The sequence below is a fragment of the Anabas testudineus genome, chromosome 14 (assembly GCF_900324465.2).
Source record: "Anabas testudineus chromosome 14, fAnaTes1.2, whole genome shotgun sequence".
NCBI lineage: Eukaryota > Metazoa > Chordata > Actinopteri > Anabantiformes > Anabantidae > Anabas > Anabas testudineus.
The window spans coordinates 9245434-9264857 of NC_046623.1; the positions used below are offsets into that span (position 1 = coordinate 9245434).

The following is a 19424-nucleotide window of genomic DNA, read 5'->3' on the forward strand; positions in this document are numbered from 1 at the left end:
ACATCAGCAGAGGACAGTGCTTTAACATGGGAAGAAGGGGTCATGCGCATGGTGTGATGTGATGTATCTTGTCCTGGGATGAATGTGACAAGTTGTTTGTTTGCATCATTTTAGCACCACACTTTTTATTATGTCATTAGATTAAAATACTGTCAGATAATTCTCATGCTGCCATTTTCAGCATGACCAATTGTCCTAGTTGGAGACATTATCCACAAGTAAGAATGTTTTTATTGATCTGGATGCAGCTTAGATCAGTGTGAAAGTATAACTGAGCACTCAGTCAGTGAGTTCAAACAGCACAGCAGATTTTTGTTCATGCATATTTTATTCAAGAGTAAAAAAATGTGATTTGTCCCATAGGGCATGCTTACAATGTGTGTATCATTTAGGAAGTCAAATGCCAAAACATATTTCCATAGATAATAAAAAATGTTGCAAGATAGAATCCAATATATTGGTTTGTTGAATTATGCATGTAGGCCATACAAGAACCAGAAACAGAGTAAGTAAAATAACCATAAGCTAAATTTTAACAATAATAATATCAGCAGTAAATAGAACCAGAGTACAATGTTTCCTGCTAAACATAGGTGCGACACACGATTTTCTTTGTGTCCAATTCATTTACATCTGAAAACCATGCTATCATGCTTTGGCAGCCTGAAAGTTGCTTTTCACTGAGATTATATTCATTCACACTATTGAACATTTTATGTACATCAGTACAACCAAAAAAAAAAAAAAAAGAAAAAGAAAAAGAAAAGAAAAATTAATAAATAAATACAAAAATAATCATAATTATGAAGAATTAATACAAAATTCAAAGAGAGGTAATTTAAATAACAGAATGAAAAAATGGACAATTAAAGGAAGCCTATTTATAAAACGTATAAAACAAGACAAATCAAACTACAAATATAATTCAAAAATAAAATAATTCAAGTTTACTATTTGAAACACAACTATCACAATTATAATCTCACGTAACAATTAGGAACTTAATTGCATGCATTGATGCGTTCCATACCATAGATGCTGTGTTAAAAATCACTGTTTGTCCATCCTTATTAATCATATATGTTTATTATTAAATAGAAAGATGGAATATAAAGTAGAAAAAATATTAACGTGTGAAAAGAAAATTCCACAAATTTATGTTATGCTGTGTGTTTTGATGTTGGGGCTTCAATGGTATGGATTTTCCCAAATGATTAATTTTGAAGGATTGTAATATTTCTTGTTTTAATTTGATTTCTTTTCTCCTCTTTTATCAGTTAAAAATACACATTCATTGTGGGACACAAATGGACTTTTCTTGTTAGATACGGTTTACTTGGCCTTTTTTTCCACTGTGCTCCACAATAAAATAGATTCACCTAAAAACTGATTTGAAAAATAAGAAATTATATAAGATTAACACACCTTGATGGAATATGGGTTGTTTCATAAACCAAACATGTTAAATTTAGCGAAAACCAAATCACTAATAAACTTAATTTTCTTTAGGATACATTCTTCAAATTCCTTAAATGAACTTCTGGATGAGCCCTGTTTTCAGAATGTCCTGCTTATTCCAGATGACACGATGATGGTTACTAAATTTACTTTAAACAAAAATATTTTAGATTTTATGCATTTACAAACTTGTAGAATTTCCTTCTCACTATGATATAGTAATTACTGTAGCTCTTGAAATCTCATGGAATTTGCAGCACAGCAAAAAGTGCAAAAAACTCAAAGGGCACTAATGTACACTTCAATTGCCACCCATATTCAAGCAGGTGAGAACTAATCAGATAGTGACAGCAGAGGATTTGCAAAAGTTAAGACTCACTTCTTCCCTTTTCCTCTGTAGTCCAGGAGCTAGTGTTAATGCTGTTTCATTGGAGCTTCACAAAAGTATATGGTCCAAAGCTTCCCTTAGTGGTGGATGCAGAAAGTGAATGGCATTATTCTTGGACACGTGTGAGATTCAGCTTCAGAGCCGCACTGCTCTGATATAAAATGCTTAAACAGTTAGTGGAGAGGAAGAAAAATAACTGAGGAAGGATCCAGACCAAAATACAAACCTCTGGGACTGACAAACAGACACTGATGAAATTGCATCTTCATGTGGCATAGCGTGCTCCTGGTGGGGACTTTTTCTGAAGTTAAATTCTGGTGTTTAATCTGCGATGCTGAGGTACTTACAGTAAACAAGAGAAATGTTCCACATGCTCCTCTTGTCCCCTCCCTTTCTTTCCTAATCTCCTCCAAGTTACTTCTTGCTAGGAGATGACTGATAATGAAGGAGGTGAGGAAAGGAGCATTGCTAAAAGAGTGCTGAAACATTGCTAAGATGAAGCTTAAGCTCAGACTACAGAGCTGTAAGCATACAAGTATCCAGTCCTCTTTTCCTGGTAGATTATGGCGTCTTACTACATGGAAAATCAATCAATTTAATTTGACTGGTAAGACTGCACTAAACGATTTTTCTTTCCATTTGCTTTCTTTCCCACAAAGTGACTTGGTAATACTAGCAAAACATGAACATAAACAAGATAATAATGTGAATTTGTGAGTGATTCATAATAAACACTTTATAAAACACTAAATGATTTGTGTCACATGGATACTGCAATTATGTCTTCTGTCAGGCCCTGTGATGAAGGAGCAGACATCTGTCAGTGCTCAGAACAACGCAACCCCCAACAACTCCATCTGTAATTGAATTGAGAAAAGGAACAACAGGCAGAAACAACTTTCAAGCACACTTTTCCAATCAAGCTGCAGCCTGCTGCTCTCTCCTTATCCCTGCCATATGCTGTAAACCCCTAGCTCCCCCCTCCCACAACTGTGCAGTGACAGTCATGAAAAAAATGACCTTTTTGCCTGTTTTAGATTTGCTGCAGAGTCCGTGTTCTGTCTGTGGGCCTGTTTAATTTCTGTCTTCGAGGCCCAAATCCTGATTTGGCAATGTCTTGCTGCACAGCGCAACAGTGGCACGGTTCTGAGGCTCGGACAGCACATCACTGGATGTTGCTGTTGTCATCCGTGCCGTTTGCCTCTGACATATTCATCTTTCCCATGGAGTGACCCACATGGTTCACCCCATCCTTGCGGGGTGGCATACGCTCGTTGATACGGTCTAGACCCTTAGCCTCTTCAAAGCTGGTGATCTTGTGCTGTGGGGAGAACCCGCGGATAGCTGAAAAGAGAAAACACATGTAAAGATATCAGGCTTGTTGTATAAAGGCAAAATCTCATAACATTCCCAATATCATCTGATACTGTGCCTTGTTCCGCAAAATATCAAATGTTATGAAGATTTCATAAGCAATTATAACCAACAAAGACATACAACCTTGCTAAACAAGTAAATAATTGAAACTTCTCAACTTGCTTCATTGACAGGACTCCAGATTTGTAAACTCTAAATTAGTTTCTGTCTCAGTGTCTCGGTTCATACGCTTCCAAACTACACTGAGATTTAGTTTATTTATCAGGATAAAAAATACACTCATTTGTATGCTATTAATATGTATTTTGTTTTTTGTAATTTGATTCTAGATGAAGATTTGACCTTGCTTTAATATATGTTTATGCATAAATGCAGATAATTGCAAAGGGTTCACTTATTTATATTTGACACTATTTGTGCTGGTGCTGTACCATAGCCAATGTTCTTGGTTTGTGAGCAAGAAGTACTTAAGACATATCACGAGGAGCTGAGGCATCAGGATGCATATTTTATGTTGATGCTCTTGTCGGTTTCTTGTTCTTGTGCATGCAACACTTCATAGAACCAGATAGAGGCTATTTATATGCCGAACCCAAAACAATAAAGTATTTTTGTCATGCACCTCTTAGCAGCACTTGACTTTGCAGTGTTTTAATTCATCACAAACACACGAGATATTTCTTTTTTACATTAACACCCAGTGACGTACAGGTATGTCAAGACACGTACACACAGAGGAACCTGGGACAGGGGAGCCTTAAATGTGCAACAATTTATTTTATCTTTTACCCAGAAAACTGTAGATACAAACATTAGAAAACAATTCATTAAAATCCTCACTGTGCATAAGGTGGCCAACATAACATAATATATCTTATTAGTAAATAATAATAATATATTCAGTTCTAAATGGCTTCTCGCTGCCTAAATCAGTGGGATTTCTGCTTAAATCAGTGGTACCGCAAAATAAAGTGCCGGCCATACCACCATCATAACCCATCCTGTGAAATGTTGCATGATGGCATTGTTGTTGAAGCTGCTGTGTGCACGAACTTGTAAGTTATAGATGATCTGAGTAACAAAAAACTGTGATAATATGTTGAGAGGGGTGGGAGGGAGACCAGAGGTTTACCTTCTCCGTCCTCAGCATTGGTCTCGATGGCTTCAATGGCTTCAATGGTGGCTGAAGGGGGAGGAGGGGAGCAAGTTACTCCTGATAAAGCCATGCAAATGTAAAATGCAGCCCCAGCAAAGAAGGCAGTTCATGTTAGCCAGATGAGATATACATTCACTGGCAATGCAGCCAAACTGAGTGGAGTGCCATGCATTGATACTGATAGAATTAGAGTTAATCTGGGGTTAGAAGGGCAAAATTACAAAGACAGATTAGATAGAGATAGATTAATAGAGAGAGGCAGAAAATGATATTAAGATATTATGGTGATAAGAATAATGGCTGAGACTGTCATAGACTCTTTTGACATCTTAGGTCAAAGGAGAGGAAGTATAGTACTTGTTCAGGATTAGAACAAGATATTTTAAAGGAAAGAAATGAAATCAGTGTTAAACAGTTTCCCTGTATATTGAATTGCATTACTGATGATGGTATCTATGTTGGTGTGTATCCCACCTTGATTTTGTCCGTAATTATTGGAATAACTAAACCATGCTGTTCTGTGTGTGTAAGTAGGAAAATGTTTGCAAATGTGCTATCTCTAAAAACTTAGAGTAAGTCAACAAGAATATTGCTAATTTAAAATAGTTATTCGTCTTTCTGTGAGACTAAAAACAAAGGTCTAAAGTCAGAAATGGCGAAAGAGATAGATTGAACAAATGGTAATAAAGAAATGTAATCTAAAAAATGTGATGTGAGATGATGAGGAAAAGCATCATGATACGCCTTGGACTCACCACTCTGCAGTGTCTGTCTTCCTCCAGAGAGAACCCCACTCGGCAGCATGCCAGTGGGCGTAAGGCCCTTAAGCGTCAACACATTTTCACTCTCTTCTCTGCAGGAAAGACAGGGAGAGGCAATCAGGTCTGAAAACCTCGCTGATCAAAATGAAACAAAACTCTTTATGCCCCCACTCTCACAGCATATTTAGAGTACATACCGTATAACACCATATAATAAGAGTACAAAACATACGACACTTGCCCGACACAAATACCTAATGTAATGTGCTTTTCAAAAAACCTACCGAAGAACTGAGAACATTTTGGCCATTTTCCCAATAGCACGGATCTTGTTTCTGATCACCTCCTTACGTGCTGCAGCTGCATTGGCTGCAAAGAAATATATGACCAGTAACACTGTCATTCCAGGCCCCTCTGATACAATATACTGCATGCCATCATTACAAATGTACATAGTATAGTGCATAAAAAACTGCACTATGTTTCTTTTGTGTAGAATGCTGTGACCATACTGTGCCTATTTGATTACCATCAAAGATCTCATCTTCATCATTCATGAGCTCATCATCAGAACAGATGCTCAGCACATTCACCAGCATTTCTGTGACTGGGAAAGAAACAGAGTAAAGTCATTGAGCAATAAGCCAAAGAGACAGGATGTGGTGTTACAATAAAAAACCAAACACTTTCTAGAAATATTTAATACCTTTCTCTCCAACAAATGGCAGAGACCAGGTGAAGACGTCCATGAAGTTGGGCAGCCAGTACGGATGGGGTGAGCAGTTGAACTGTCGGATGTTCATTACGTTATTTTCATATTTCAGTACAGCAGCTGTTAGTGAAGCAAAAGATAATGTTAAAATGTTAAATCTTGTACTATTCACACTACCTACAGTATATCTTGCACAGTATACTACCTCAATGTGGAACGTAGCATTGCAAAGCTTCAGTCCTTAATCAGCATGATTAAATTAGAACAAACATTTACATATGTTACCTGCATATAAAATAGTGTATGTACAGTATATCTATACTAACATAATCTAGAAAAATCTGTTTGATGGCAAGTTGGACTACGCAGTACACAACAGCCATTTCGTTTTATATTGTGCAGGATGCTTTCACTGCATACTGTCAGAGAGCCATTTTTCTCAAATACATTAATGTAACGTGTCTAACTTTTTTCAACAGCCTCCTTTGTAGCTGCAGTAACTGAACAAAAACAAAGCAGATAATGAAGAGAGTTTCAACCACTAGGTGGCCTAGCTGAGGCCAGGGATTGCTGACACTGTTACATCAAGATGGATAAAGCCACACGGAGATAGTCAGCAATGCCGACACTCCCTCCCACGCTCCCTATCTCCCATAGCCCATGGCAACCAAGACACAGATCTGAGAACACAAACAAACTGGGGCTCCCTGATGCATTCTTATGCCTGCTCACAAGCTAAATACAGTCCTGTTTACCGATACATTACTGTAAAAACAATTTTAATAGATAAGCCCATGGTAGTCATTGTGTCAAATGTAAAAAGCCACCATACCAAATATCCCTTTTACGCCCGCTCTTCTCCAATCTGTTTTTCACACCCAAGCTCTACTTCTTTCAACTGGACATTTTTTGTTTTTCATAAAATCTAACCTGGATTCACTCAAAAGGAAGCAGACTGCTCGACAACACCAGGCTTTGTTGTTTACTTTTGTAACATAATGATACAAGAGTGAGCAGAAACAAATGGCAGAACTGCAAATGAATGGAGCTAAGATTGGTAAAAAATGAACAAAGACAGTTTCTGACCTTTGTTGTTGTAAACATCCAGGTAGTTTGGTGCCGAGAAGATGGTAATGAGGGACGGGAATCCAGTGGTCTGACTTTTACGGTACATCCGGTAGCTTCAAGGTGGTCAAGTGGAGGTAAAGACAGAAAAAAAAGGCAAAGCATGTTCTTATATATGTAAATATGTATGTATTTTTGTGATTTGTGGGGCGGTGACATACCCAGCATCTTGTGCTTCGTGTGCTCGAATAATTGATAATAGGTTATTGCTCTGTAGGAACTCACATACAGCTGGATAACTGGAAAAGAGAAAACAAAACTGGTTTTAGGGGCAAATAAAGAAAAAATAAAGGAGCTGAGAGTATGAAAAGGAACAAATCAATTCAACGAAGCACATGATCTTCTTTTACCTTAACAGAATTGAATTGTAAAGATGGTTTTGTCCATTTCACAGCAGAACTACATTTAAGCTGTAGGTCAATCATTTCATATAGTTTCACTCTAATATTAAACTGTATAAAAAGGGAAACAATAAAAATGTATCACTCATAAATTCATTAATGAAAGCTATGCTGAGGATGACGCAAGCTTGTGAAAAACTAATCTAACAGCTACCTGTTGCAGTGAGAAACAAACTAACCCAGTAAGCAGCAGTCAGAGCTTCCTGCCGCCAGCTACTGTAGAAATTGACAAGGAATGCGTCTGAAAGGTAGTGAAGCCAGCAAGCGAGCTCAAGCAGACAACAGGCATATCCAGTGATGAAAAACACATGATGAAAACTTCATCGATTAGCCAAGTTTGGAGTTTAATCGCTGATTCACCTACACCTCACCTAAATACTACTAATATTACCATTTTATCAGACTACAGTCACATACACATGGTTCAGAGCCGGAGCTGATATAGGACCAGAATATGTTTCCAAAGAAAAAAAAAAAGAACACAGACAACATCAGACTTGTGTCACAGATGAGGGACAAATAATCAGAACTGGGACACTTCCAGCTGCAGTGTGACTGTAGCCTAGCATTTAGTAGCTCTCACCACAGTAGTTAAACAGTATGATGCCCTGAAGGTTGTGTTATATCATTCAGAAAGTGTATTATCATTTTAAACCATGTCTTGTGGGTTGTAAAATGCTCTGGGTGCAAGCATTAGCCAAAAGTAAATGTAAATTAAACATGTCTCTAACATATCAGATTTTGTCGGTGCAAGCTGTTGATTAGTTTATTACTGAGTTCATTTGCACTTTTAGAAGATTCTGTGCTGGCATGGAAAACGCTCACACTTCCTTACAATCTCAATCTTCTAATTACTGTTTCCAATAATTCATTGTATTTGCAAATCACACTGTGTAATCCAATTTCATGGACTGACAATGGTGAAAAACTGAAATACAACGAGTAACCTATTAGCACAGATTGCCTGAAACGCAGATAATGTAAACCTAGATTATCCATAAATCACCAGTATATGTTATGACTATGGTAAAATCAGAAAGTCACATCTAGGACTCCAACTATTATTAAAGGTGTTATCAATTAATATGCCAAATATTTACATTCATCTATCACACTGTCAGTGGATAAAAATGACAATAATGAAAATGTCCATCATCAACAGTATAAAACCTGAACAGAAATCAAGTTACAGTGATCATAAAGAGAAATGCGGTGAATTTAACTAAGTATTATAGTATATGCTGCAGCAGCAGCAGCAGCACTCTCTTACAGTTGTGATGCCGTGGACCCATCAAATTTTCAATATTTAAAATATTAATGTGCTCAAAGGTTTGCGCTAAAAGAAAAACAAGGTGACTGCCCAGGGCACATATCTAGGTCACATAGCTAACGTTCCCTAAGCGGTAAATATATAAATGAACAGAAATAACTGTTACACACCAACATGAAACATGCTGTAACACTTTCTACAGTGCACCCTAATAAAACTGCAAAATGCTGTTCTCAAAAAATGTTACGTAAGTATTTCTATTAAAAACACATGCTGCAATGCATTTCTAACTTAGAATAAAGCCAATTTTTGCATCACGCTTATTAAACATTGAGTTGTAAAGCTGTATTTTTTGTTGCACAACCGGCGCACGGGACAAGTGTAACAACACTAGGTACTAATTTATTTTTTGTCCACACCAACTGCATCTATTGATTACTGCGAGGGAACACAGCACACACACACACACACACACACAGATTTCCTGTAGCTACCATTCCTGCTCTCTCCTTTGTGAAAACACACAATTATGTGTTGGTGAGCCTGTCAGTGAGAGAGAGAGAGAGAGAGAGAGAAATCTGACAAATGAGTATGGGTGAAAGAGACACAGAGAGATGGAAGTGCTGTGCTGTGAGTGTGAAACTGAGAGTTTTTCTTTCTTTCCCCTGAGAAAATCCATCTGCCAGGCTGGAAGTCAGCACATTCATTTCCCCCAATAAAGAAATCCATGTTTGTAACTATATTCCTAATCACAGTTTAGTAATTTTAAGAAATTACATTTGGTCAGATGAAGCTTCGACATTGTAATAACACAACATGGACAATGTTCAGAACAAAAAGGAAACAGAATTTGATGTGTGATAAGTATAATGTGACGACAGACTTCAAATAAACCATTTTGTGTTACAGCATTACAACATTATTACATCACATTTTTAACCTGGATAAGCCTGTAGTCGTGCTGTGCCTCAACATAAATAAGAGATACTGTACGATAGTAAAAGCTACTGTAGTGTACATGCAAAATGTATTTACAGTACTGGAGAATGTGGGTTTGCAGGAAAAGTTTTGATTTAGTTGAACAGGTTTATGAAATCAATTAATGCTGCTGAATACAGTAAACGCACAGTAACATTTTTTTAATGCAGGTCACATATTAATTACATTTATTTCCCTCAACTTGCCACATATATTCCTCTTTTAGATGGAAACAAACATCCTAGAAGAACGAGGTTCTCTGAGCTTCATACATACTATCTACTTGGAAAGAGTCATAATGATGGAGAAGTATGTTCGAGAGTGAAGGCAGAACAAAGCCATGGGGAGATAGATGACTATTATAGCAGCATCCTCCACATATCTACAAAATAACCCTCACTAAGCTCCTCTCTCACTCAGCAGTCGGATTCTCGTCAGTGACCATTTAGCAACAGTGAAAACAGAGTTTAAGACTCTTGCTTCTTATTTCTGTGTCAGAATCCTGCTGATATGCTCTGTCAATACATTGTTATTATTCATCAATGTCAATCATGTGTCAGGAGTGATTTTAAAGAACTTCTGCTTCGATCATTTTCCAAAGAATCATCTGTTACATGCTTCAAGAACCATTTTTAGCAAACCAGTGTCTTCGAGTCACATTTTGGGAATGAAGACCTATAGTCTTGAAGCAGAAAAATATTTTAAAATAAAAATGGATTAAGAAATTGAAAAAGCTGCCATGCTTCAGGTAAAGATAGGAAGTTATGATGTCAAGAGATCCATATTGTCATTGTCCATGACAAGTGCGGTCGGGTTATAAAGTGAATCTGCACTGCTCACATTATCCAGGAAGTCATTTCTTCTTCGGCAGAGGAACACTGTAAATCTTCCCGACTCTACCTTTTGTGATTTCAGCAGAAATGCAGCTCCCACGCAAAGGTCTGTACTGGTCTGACCCTTCATTAAGAAAACTCACACCACAACTGCCACTTAATCTCTTCTCCTCGCCACCACCTACTCCCACAGCTCCCTTCCTTCTCGCAACAATATTGGGACAGCGCTCACTCTTCTATTCTATTCTATTATATGCTCTGTCACGGAGGTTCAATAGTTGCATAACACATTCATTCCCAATTTTCCTCACTATGATGTTTTATATTTCATTACTTTCTCTGCCTCTACTTTTAACTGACTCCAGGTTCACCCAGCCAATACCTTCTCTGTACCAATGTGCTCTGTAAGTCAGAAAGGCAATTTCTTATGAACAGCATGAACAATATGAACGGTGACCCATTTATTCACACTATCTATAGGCTTTATCTTAATAAGTAAGGTAAGTGTATGTATAGTGTTTTTGGTTTTGCTCAGGTAATAAACCTTGCAACATAATTTGAGACCTGCAATGAGCCACATTTGCCCTCCTAATGTAATCAGTATATGGTGTAAGTAATAGAGGTGAAATCAAAGTTTCAGACTAGACTAGAGTATGAAAAACAACAGCGTTCAAGTTATAATATAATCCAGAGGACAGAAGAGGCTAAAGGGAACGAGAAGAAACAGCTCACCTGTAAAAGTAGGAGCAGCCTCGCACTGTGTTGTGGCTGAAATATTCCTGGGTTTTCTCATTGCCAAAGTCCTCCAGAGGATCAGACCACAGCAGGTCACACATGGGCCCAAAAGCTGGCGGCTCCTTAAACCGATCCAACTTCACAAAGCCAAAATGTAGGTTAAAAAACCTAAGCGCAGCCTCACCTAAACATTTACTGTGGAAGCTCGTCCTTACCTTTTTAATGTCATCTAAGGTGTGTATTTCAGGTGAGAGTCCACCGTGAACACACAGAAACTGTTGGTTCATGAGAGCGGCCAGGGGAAGGCAGTCAAATGCATCCATACATGAGTCGTACACCTGCTCTGAGTACTTGATCTTACCTGACAGAAGACAGAAATGCAATCAGCTGCATCAGCATTCTCAGTGGTAACAAGTAGGAAACAGTTTCTTTGGAAAAGTCCCTTTTTAGATAAGACAAATATGTTGTTTGTTACAAACTAATGATTCATTATTTCAATGGATTTACAAATCTAACAAAACATGTCTAACATTAAAACAGAAACCATTGTTGATTGTTGTTCTGTACCTAGGTCTTCCAGGTGAGGTTAAAATTATAACAAAGTTTATTAACAATACCAACAACATAATTGGTTCTTTCCATGTTTTCTGTTTTGTAACTTTACCTATGGGCATGTCTATGCACTGTATGCATGTGTGTACACTGTACATGCATGTGTTTTGCTCCGGCTGTGTCGTACTCACATTCTTGTTTGAAGGTGAAATATTCTGTCAAATGTCTACATTCATGATTTCCACGAAGTAAAAATAGTGTCTTTGGATAGAGGATTTTCAGCGACCAAAGATATAAAACACACTGTCAAAACAAACACATACAAATATTAGGCCATACACAAGCCTGCAGAAGGCAGTTTGTTGTTGTTGTTAGTATCTACTGTTTGTTTCTATTGTGACCTGCTTAATGATGTCGCAATGGTTTTACCTCAATACTGAAGTAGCCACGGTCAACGTAGTCTCCGAGGAACAGATACCGTGTCGTGGCTGGTGATCCTCCCACTTCAAAAAGCTTCATAAGATCAAAGAACTGCCCATGGATGTCTCCGCACACTGGAAAACAATCAAAGTACAGCAAACAGTTCAGAGTCAAATATTCTCATTAAATATCTTTGTTTACATCTTTGTGTTTTGCTTGTCTGTGTGCACATCAATCTTATATTGCACACTGTTCATGCTCAGCACAGGTCTGTGTTATCATTTCATCACTCTGGCACAGTCCGTTTCATTCAGTGAAACAATTAATGCAGCCACACTACGGGTTGGCTCTGAAACCCACGAACAAACTAATATGGTGACAGGTCGAAGTGTGTGTTTGTCATTACGCTACAAATGAAGGATGTGCACTGATTCTGGAGATATGGACATAATGTGAGGTTAACTTTGTAAATCAACAGGTGGGCAGGCAGTGAACTGCATGGAGCTGCTCCAGTCTGCGTTCAATCTCAATAATTTCTTAAATGTAATGACTGTTGCTATCATTACGATAAAGCAGCAAACCTACAATGTGCAACCTTAGTGCTGTACAAATAAATATGGATGTTATGCAACCATGAACACAGTAGTTGTTGCGAGGCAGTTTTTCAACTGTGTCATTTGTACGTTTCTTCATTTTCTCTCATGACTGTAAAGAACAGGCTAAGCTCTCGCTCCCTCAATTCATAAAAGCAAAATAAACTTCACATTAAACAGTCAGTAGAGTAACAGAAGAGGCTATGAGCTATGAAAATATCTGTATACATTGCTACAAGAATATTTATTTAATATACAATAAAGCGTACTAATGGAGGAGTTTCACAATGTTTCGGTTTTCTTAAAGCAATAGTCAGATGCCTATATTTACCTCTTTATAAATTCAGATACACTTTTATGTATGTTATTGAACAATAACTTATCTCTCATCTGAATATTACTTCATGTACTTTAAGGACTTACATTTGACAAAGAAATAATATAAATACATGCAATCATATATTATTATATTTGAATATATGTATGGTCTTTAGCTGAAAGGTCTCTGTCCTTCACAGAAAAATTAGGAGCTCCTGTCTCAACGAGGTACAAAGGAAAAAGCTCGAACCCCTAGGGAGAGACATACTTCTTCGTAGTATGGTACTGGAGCGCAAACCTACATCTCATTTCCTCACAGCCTTCAATTTTTCATTATCATCTTTCTCTGTCGCCTTCTCTCCTACTCATCCTCCATCTCCTCTCTCTTTTCTGTCTCCTCTATCAGCTCCACAGTGGCCTTCGCCCACTCAAAGCTTAGAGCAATGTGAGTGGGAGACTGCTTGTGTGACTAAAGCAATCAAACACACGCATGCACCCCATACGTACGCGCATATACACAAACACCGAAGAACACATCCAGGCAAGTAAAGATACACAAGTGAATAAACGCCTCATAATATATGAGCGTGCACACACACACTCGCACACACACACACACACACACTTACACACTTGCTGTACACAGCTGTAACTCAAGCTCACGCAGATCCAGAACAGACCTCCACGCTCACAAATGCCCATACACAATACTTAGTTCATCATCCATATTTCATGCTTAATACATAAAGCCTCCATTTTCCTGACACCAGTCAAGACGTGGAGCCTGAGACTTCTCCACAATTCAGTGTGCTTTGTGCAATGTGCATCCTTTTGTCATCTTTGTTTTGGTTAAGCATTGTACTCGCTGTAAAGTAAGACAATGAAGCTGATGGTAAGATAATTACATACATTATTACATGTGAATTTGATATCAGATAGTTTGGGGTGGAGCTGAATGACACGCTATAGTAAACCAAACACAATAGTGAGAAGTTCAGAGCTCCAAAATCAAAGGTTTACAGCTATTCCTGACCACTGCTGATTTCCTGAATCCTCATCTGAAAATAGGATGATCAAAGTTTGATTGCCTCATTGCTAGTGCACTATTTGTTACTTTAATTAATTAAATTGGAATTAGCATGTAGAGTTTGTAGAATCCCTACGATTCATAACTAGTTAAGGACCCTCCTAGATTTATGCTCTGGAAATGAATCCTTTGTAATGATCACGCTATTTGCAAACTTAATGTTTATTTGTAACATTTCAAAACCAATATAACAATTAATGCCACCAGTGATCCTGTCAAACCCTGGAGAGGAAAACTAACAGAACTATGAAGACTGACGTTCGTAGTTTGATTCAGGCTGGGACATTTATTGCATGTCACATTCCCTTTACCAAACTAAGTCTGGCTCTCTGCAATGTAAGTCAAAATGACAAAACAATGATGAAGGCATTATTACAATTTACTCTATATTCACTAAACCAGAAAAATATATAAGTATATAAGTGAACGAGCATTCATGACCCTGGTAGCATTTTTTGGTATTTTGTGTTAACAGGATCCTATCTAGGACCTCCTATGTGTTATTCACATAGTCATCACAATTTCAGTGACACTGACCCTCTATTCTTAAAACCACATGTCATTTTATAACTGACCAGGTGAAATACTTTGAACCACAATGCTGACACATTGTGATTTCCAGCTGCAGCAAAGTGCAACTGACTGCATCCATTTTTAACAAGCACAGCAGGTCACATACCAGGGAAATACCTCTAACAGGTTTGATACCTGTGACTGGCGCCTCAATGTCCAGTATAGTTTTCTCCTGACGAAGGATAGCAGCTCCCTCATTGATGATTCGAAGGGCTACAGCTTCCTCTACCCGGCCCTCCTTGGTGAGGTGGGCCTTCAGGAGATCCACTCGTGGTTTCCCTTCACAGTCAAACACTTCCTTCATTGTAAGGCGATGACTCAGGGGGAAAGGGACAGCTGAGGACAGAGCACAAGAACACAGTGGCACTTAGGCAGAATCACAGGTGTATATGTTTCTTTGTAATCTTAGCAACCATGATAAGAGAATAGTTGCAAACAGCATTCAACAACTTATCATCAATGAATTCATGATGAAATCCCATCCCATGTTTTGCTGCTGCTGCATCCATCTTTGTTGACAGCCTATGTGCATCTTTGGAACAAAATTTATTTTGTAAACATGGTAAACTTCCTGTAGTTACTTGCTGTGATGGACAAAAGTCAGATATCATCTAAGCATGTTATTCATCCAGCACTCTCTGAGGATTGCTAAAGCTGTGGCCATTAAAATGCACCCGTCACCCACCCAACAGACTGCCTGTGAAACTGTAAAATCCAACCAAGGATCAGACGTTTAGTGCACGCAAAGGTTATACATCAGACCTAGTGCTGGTCTCTATGTGCTGTGACAGCAAGCTTTCAGATCACGTGCATGGACATGTAAAGACCATATACATATATATATATATATATATATATATATATATATATATATATATATATATATATACATATATATGTATGTGTGTGTGTGTGTAAACATAACACAAGCTGCCAGCAGTACTGTATTCGGGGATAGAGTTAGACTAGCCAGATTTGTGCAGTGAATAGCAAAAAGAGACACTCAGCAGTGTCAAGTAACAAAAGAAAAGCCAGAAGAAGAGTCCCAGCTCAAGCTTCAACTCAACATGATCATCATGCTCTTTAATAATGAATGCTTGACTAGAGAAATCTAGAGAGAAAGTCACTGCTCCTGGGATAATGAGGCGAGCCCCAGCGAGTGTATTTCATGGGACTACAATTTTTCACAGTGTGCAGTGTGTATCTGTGATGGTGATGTGTGCTTTGACACTTTACCAGCTAGTACAAACTCAGAACAGTCACCACTCAAATCTTCTCAAGTTGGAGTTTAGTGAATGTCATCGTGCACTGAGAAGTCTGCAGTGCTTTTACTTTGATTCATGGTATTGATATACAGTGAAGAGTTCAGTAACAGGCTGGCAACTTAAATATCTATGTCAAATTATGTTTCAGTGCTAAATTACCTTCACAAACTGTTTTTTTAATTGCAAAAATGTGTATATATATATGTGTAATGTGAGTCCATAGGCTTGTCTCAGTCATGACTGAAAGGATTTTGCCAAAAGGTGATGTAGAACACGTGGAAACGAATGACAACATAACCTGTGTTAAATGAACTGCTAGCACTTTTATAATAGTAAAATGCAGTGTAGACACGTGCAGATGCTTTGAAAAGCATCACATTACTTATGTTTTTAGGCAACAACAAAGCTTCTACAGCCATTAATGGCAAAGAAATTAAAAAAAGCAATTGAGGTTGTAAACAAATGGTCAGCAACATATCTAATGTAAGTGCAGATACACACACACACACACACTCATATACAGTTCATGTACTGTGGAAAGATGAAAAAGCTGACTTCTGCTCAGCACCCAAGCAGAGTTTAACTATGAAATACTGTATGTTGCCGGGCAACAGCAGCAGCAGCAGCAGCAGCAGCTGACTGTTGAAGTACAGCCAGTGCTGCCACAGAAAACTGCAATTTGCATTGGAGGTTCACATGGATGCTGTTAGAACTGCTCATAGCGCAGATATATCTGATTTTCAGTTCACACTGAGGCGCCTCTATATTCACTTTATATTCACAAAAGCTTAAATCAAAACGCAGAGACCCAGGTATCAAACTTTTAACACACACATACTAATGTCATAATAGCCTTTTCACCAATATCCACCATAGCTTCAGTTTATTCTGAAAAAACACAATTAGCATTGTATGCAACATACAGTATAACAACATTCAACATTTCTACAAATGATGTTGCAGAAATGTAGCATTAATCTATGCAAATACAATTACAGTCAATAATATGAAGAAAAAGACTTTATAAGGTGCTACACTGAAGTAAGATATGTGTACTTAAGGCCTCATCCCAGAAATAACTGACCTAAATATGCCTCTTGATGCCCACAGCACAGTGGAAAACAAACTGCACAGACCAGCAGTTGTTGTATCTCTTTAGATATGTTCTGTCAGGTTAAAGAGAACTTCTATCTATACAGGGATAAAAATAACTTGGAATAGCTTGTAGTATCAGTAGCTGCATGCATCACACACACAACAACTGTAAGAAATGTCAGTTTCAGCTCGATAAAACTGTCACTGTGTCAATAGCGTCCTTTGATCACCTGGGGGATGCACGGGACGGGGAAGAAATGTGTCTTTTACTGCTGCTTCAAGGTGGAAAACTGGAACATGACAGATTTGAGATGAGTGAGACGATGATACTGGCACCAAACCAAGAAGAGATGTTGAATGGTCAAACAGACACATTAATAGGAATTGGAAGTCATGAATAAAGCTGTTTCTAAATAGATAATAATAATATATAATAAAATAATAATTTAAAAAAAGACTTTGAGTGTTACAACCCACGTGTGTAAATGTAAAATGTTACATGATTATGTTACAAAAGCAAAAGAACTGAGTGAGAATTCTTGTCTGTGCTGTGTTTGCTGATATAAGCCGTTTGTCTGACATATTTACCAATGCCTAAAGCAGAGCTTCTGTAAGTGAAGCTCTGCTAAAGACAAATGACCACAACGGTTTTGTGTTTGCTGCAAATATCTGTTCAGATAACAGTTAATAAATAATTACACCAGTGTCTTTCTGGTGGGCGGCTGTGGCTCAGGAGGGATCAGTGGTCCGAAAGCGCTCTGTAAGTGTAGCTTTTTTATTATGCACATCAAAAATGGCTGTAAAGGTCCCTTAAGAAAGACCTGGCTGTTTATTGACAGTGTAGTACATCAGTAGTAGTAGTAGTAGTTCATAACAGTCCAGACTATTAAGTAAAAATGATTTAATTGTAACAGCTCATAGAGCAGTGGAACTGTTGTGCCCGCAGCCGTTCTTAACATTCATCTCACACTTTTTAAGTCCTTAAGCCTAAAGGACGAACTCGTTAATGCTGACTGAGCTGCTCAGTCATTCTAACAACACACTAAATGCGAATACGTCCGTGCACAGTGGGCACTGTGAGCTGACCCATGGTCAAAATGAGTTATGGCACAACTGTGAGCACTCCATCACCCTCCGTTGATCCAAGTTGTCTCCTCAGCATTTCTGGGACAGAGCAGCCTTCTCCACATCTACTCATGCTGCTTTTGAGATACCTTACCGACCTTTTTCTGATCCCATTAAAACACGACTCGCTCCTGGTTAAACATTCTCCATTACATGTCCATTTCATGCCCTCTTCCTCTGGCCCTGTCAAAGCCTGTGAAATCCTGCTGCATCACTGCCCGGGCTTCTACCACAAGCTCGGCAATTCAGCCCCCCCCCCCACCAACCCACTCCTCTGGTGCCTACCCCTTACCAAAACCAGGAAGCAGCCAAACCGTGCCATCAAACATTAAAGCATAAATAAACGAGTATAATTACTGTACGTACACAGAGCTGTGCAGCTTGGTTTAATAAGGATTGTTGATCAACATCAAAGCTCCAGCAGCCCCCTGTCAGCACCATCATCCCAACTTGATGAGCACATACTACACCATCAATGCACGACATTCAAATAAAGGCCACGTACTGCGAGGAGCCAAACACTTGAGATGTTATGTAACATCTACAGCCACGTACCAAACGGAAAATGGAGGTTCACTTACATTTCACCATCCGATCGGTGGCGTTTAAGACGATGTCAGCGTTAGACATCTTCATGGGCAATTGCTGTCTTCGACACTGAAGCGTTTTCTCGTCTTCCTCTTGGATATCCTCTCAGTATTTGTTGTCGAAATGCGACTGATGCTGTGGCATCACTTGGATGATGCGCCCCCTCCGTGCGTCGGTGCTGCGCCGGGCAGGACTGCTGCTCCCCAGGCAGGGATGGATGCTGGATGCTGTAGGAGCTGCTGCTGCTGCTGCTGCTGCTGTGCTGAGCTGTTATGTGGGGGAGGATGCACGGAGAGAGAGAGAGAGAGAGAGAGAGAGAGAGAGAGAGAGGGAGAGAGAGGTGCACTATACCGACATGGCGGTGAAGGGAACTCCCACGCAAATGTTTCACGGGACTGCCTGATGCTGCCATCAGATGGAGGCAGAGACGGGGTAGCCCCCACGCACGCACGGTGCGCCATGTTTCGGTATTCTCGAAGATCTGGTACGCATTAAAGGGAGCGCGCAGGGGCCTGGCTCGCATCACAACAAGGCAGGTTAGTTTGGACTACACGCGCGCGCACACGCGCACGCCAACATTACATAGGGGCAGCTGGAGCTGATGATGGCAGAGA

At 38.9% G+C, this 19424-nt stretch overlaps 1 protein-coding gene across 1 annotated transcript; it reads right to left on the reverse strand.

Moving 5' to 3' along the window:
• Window positions 1–3: 3 nt before the first annotated feature.
• ppp3ca (protein phosphatase 3, catalytic subunit, alpha isozyme) lies at window positions 4–18993 on the reverse strand. Its single transcript, XM_026371121.1, has 14 exons — window positions 18804–18993; window positions 14873–15073; window positions 12176–12300; window positions 11938–12049; window positions 11410–11555; window positions 11192–11331; window positions 7139–7216; window positions 6939–7033; window positions 5847–5972; window positions 5670–5747; window positions 5425–5509; window positions 5135–5232; window positions 4356–4406; window positions 4–3190 (listed from the first exon to the last, which is right to left on the reverse strand). The coding sequence occupies exons 1-14, from the start codon at window positions 18856–18858 to the stop codon at window positions 3012–3014; spliced, it is 1569 nt and encodes a 522-aa protein (XP_026226906.1). The 5' UTR covers window positions 18859–18993; the 3' UTR covers window positions 4–3011.
• Between the last annotated feature and the right edge of the window lie 431 nt (window positions 18994–19424).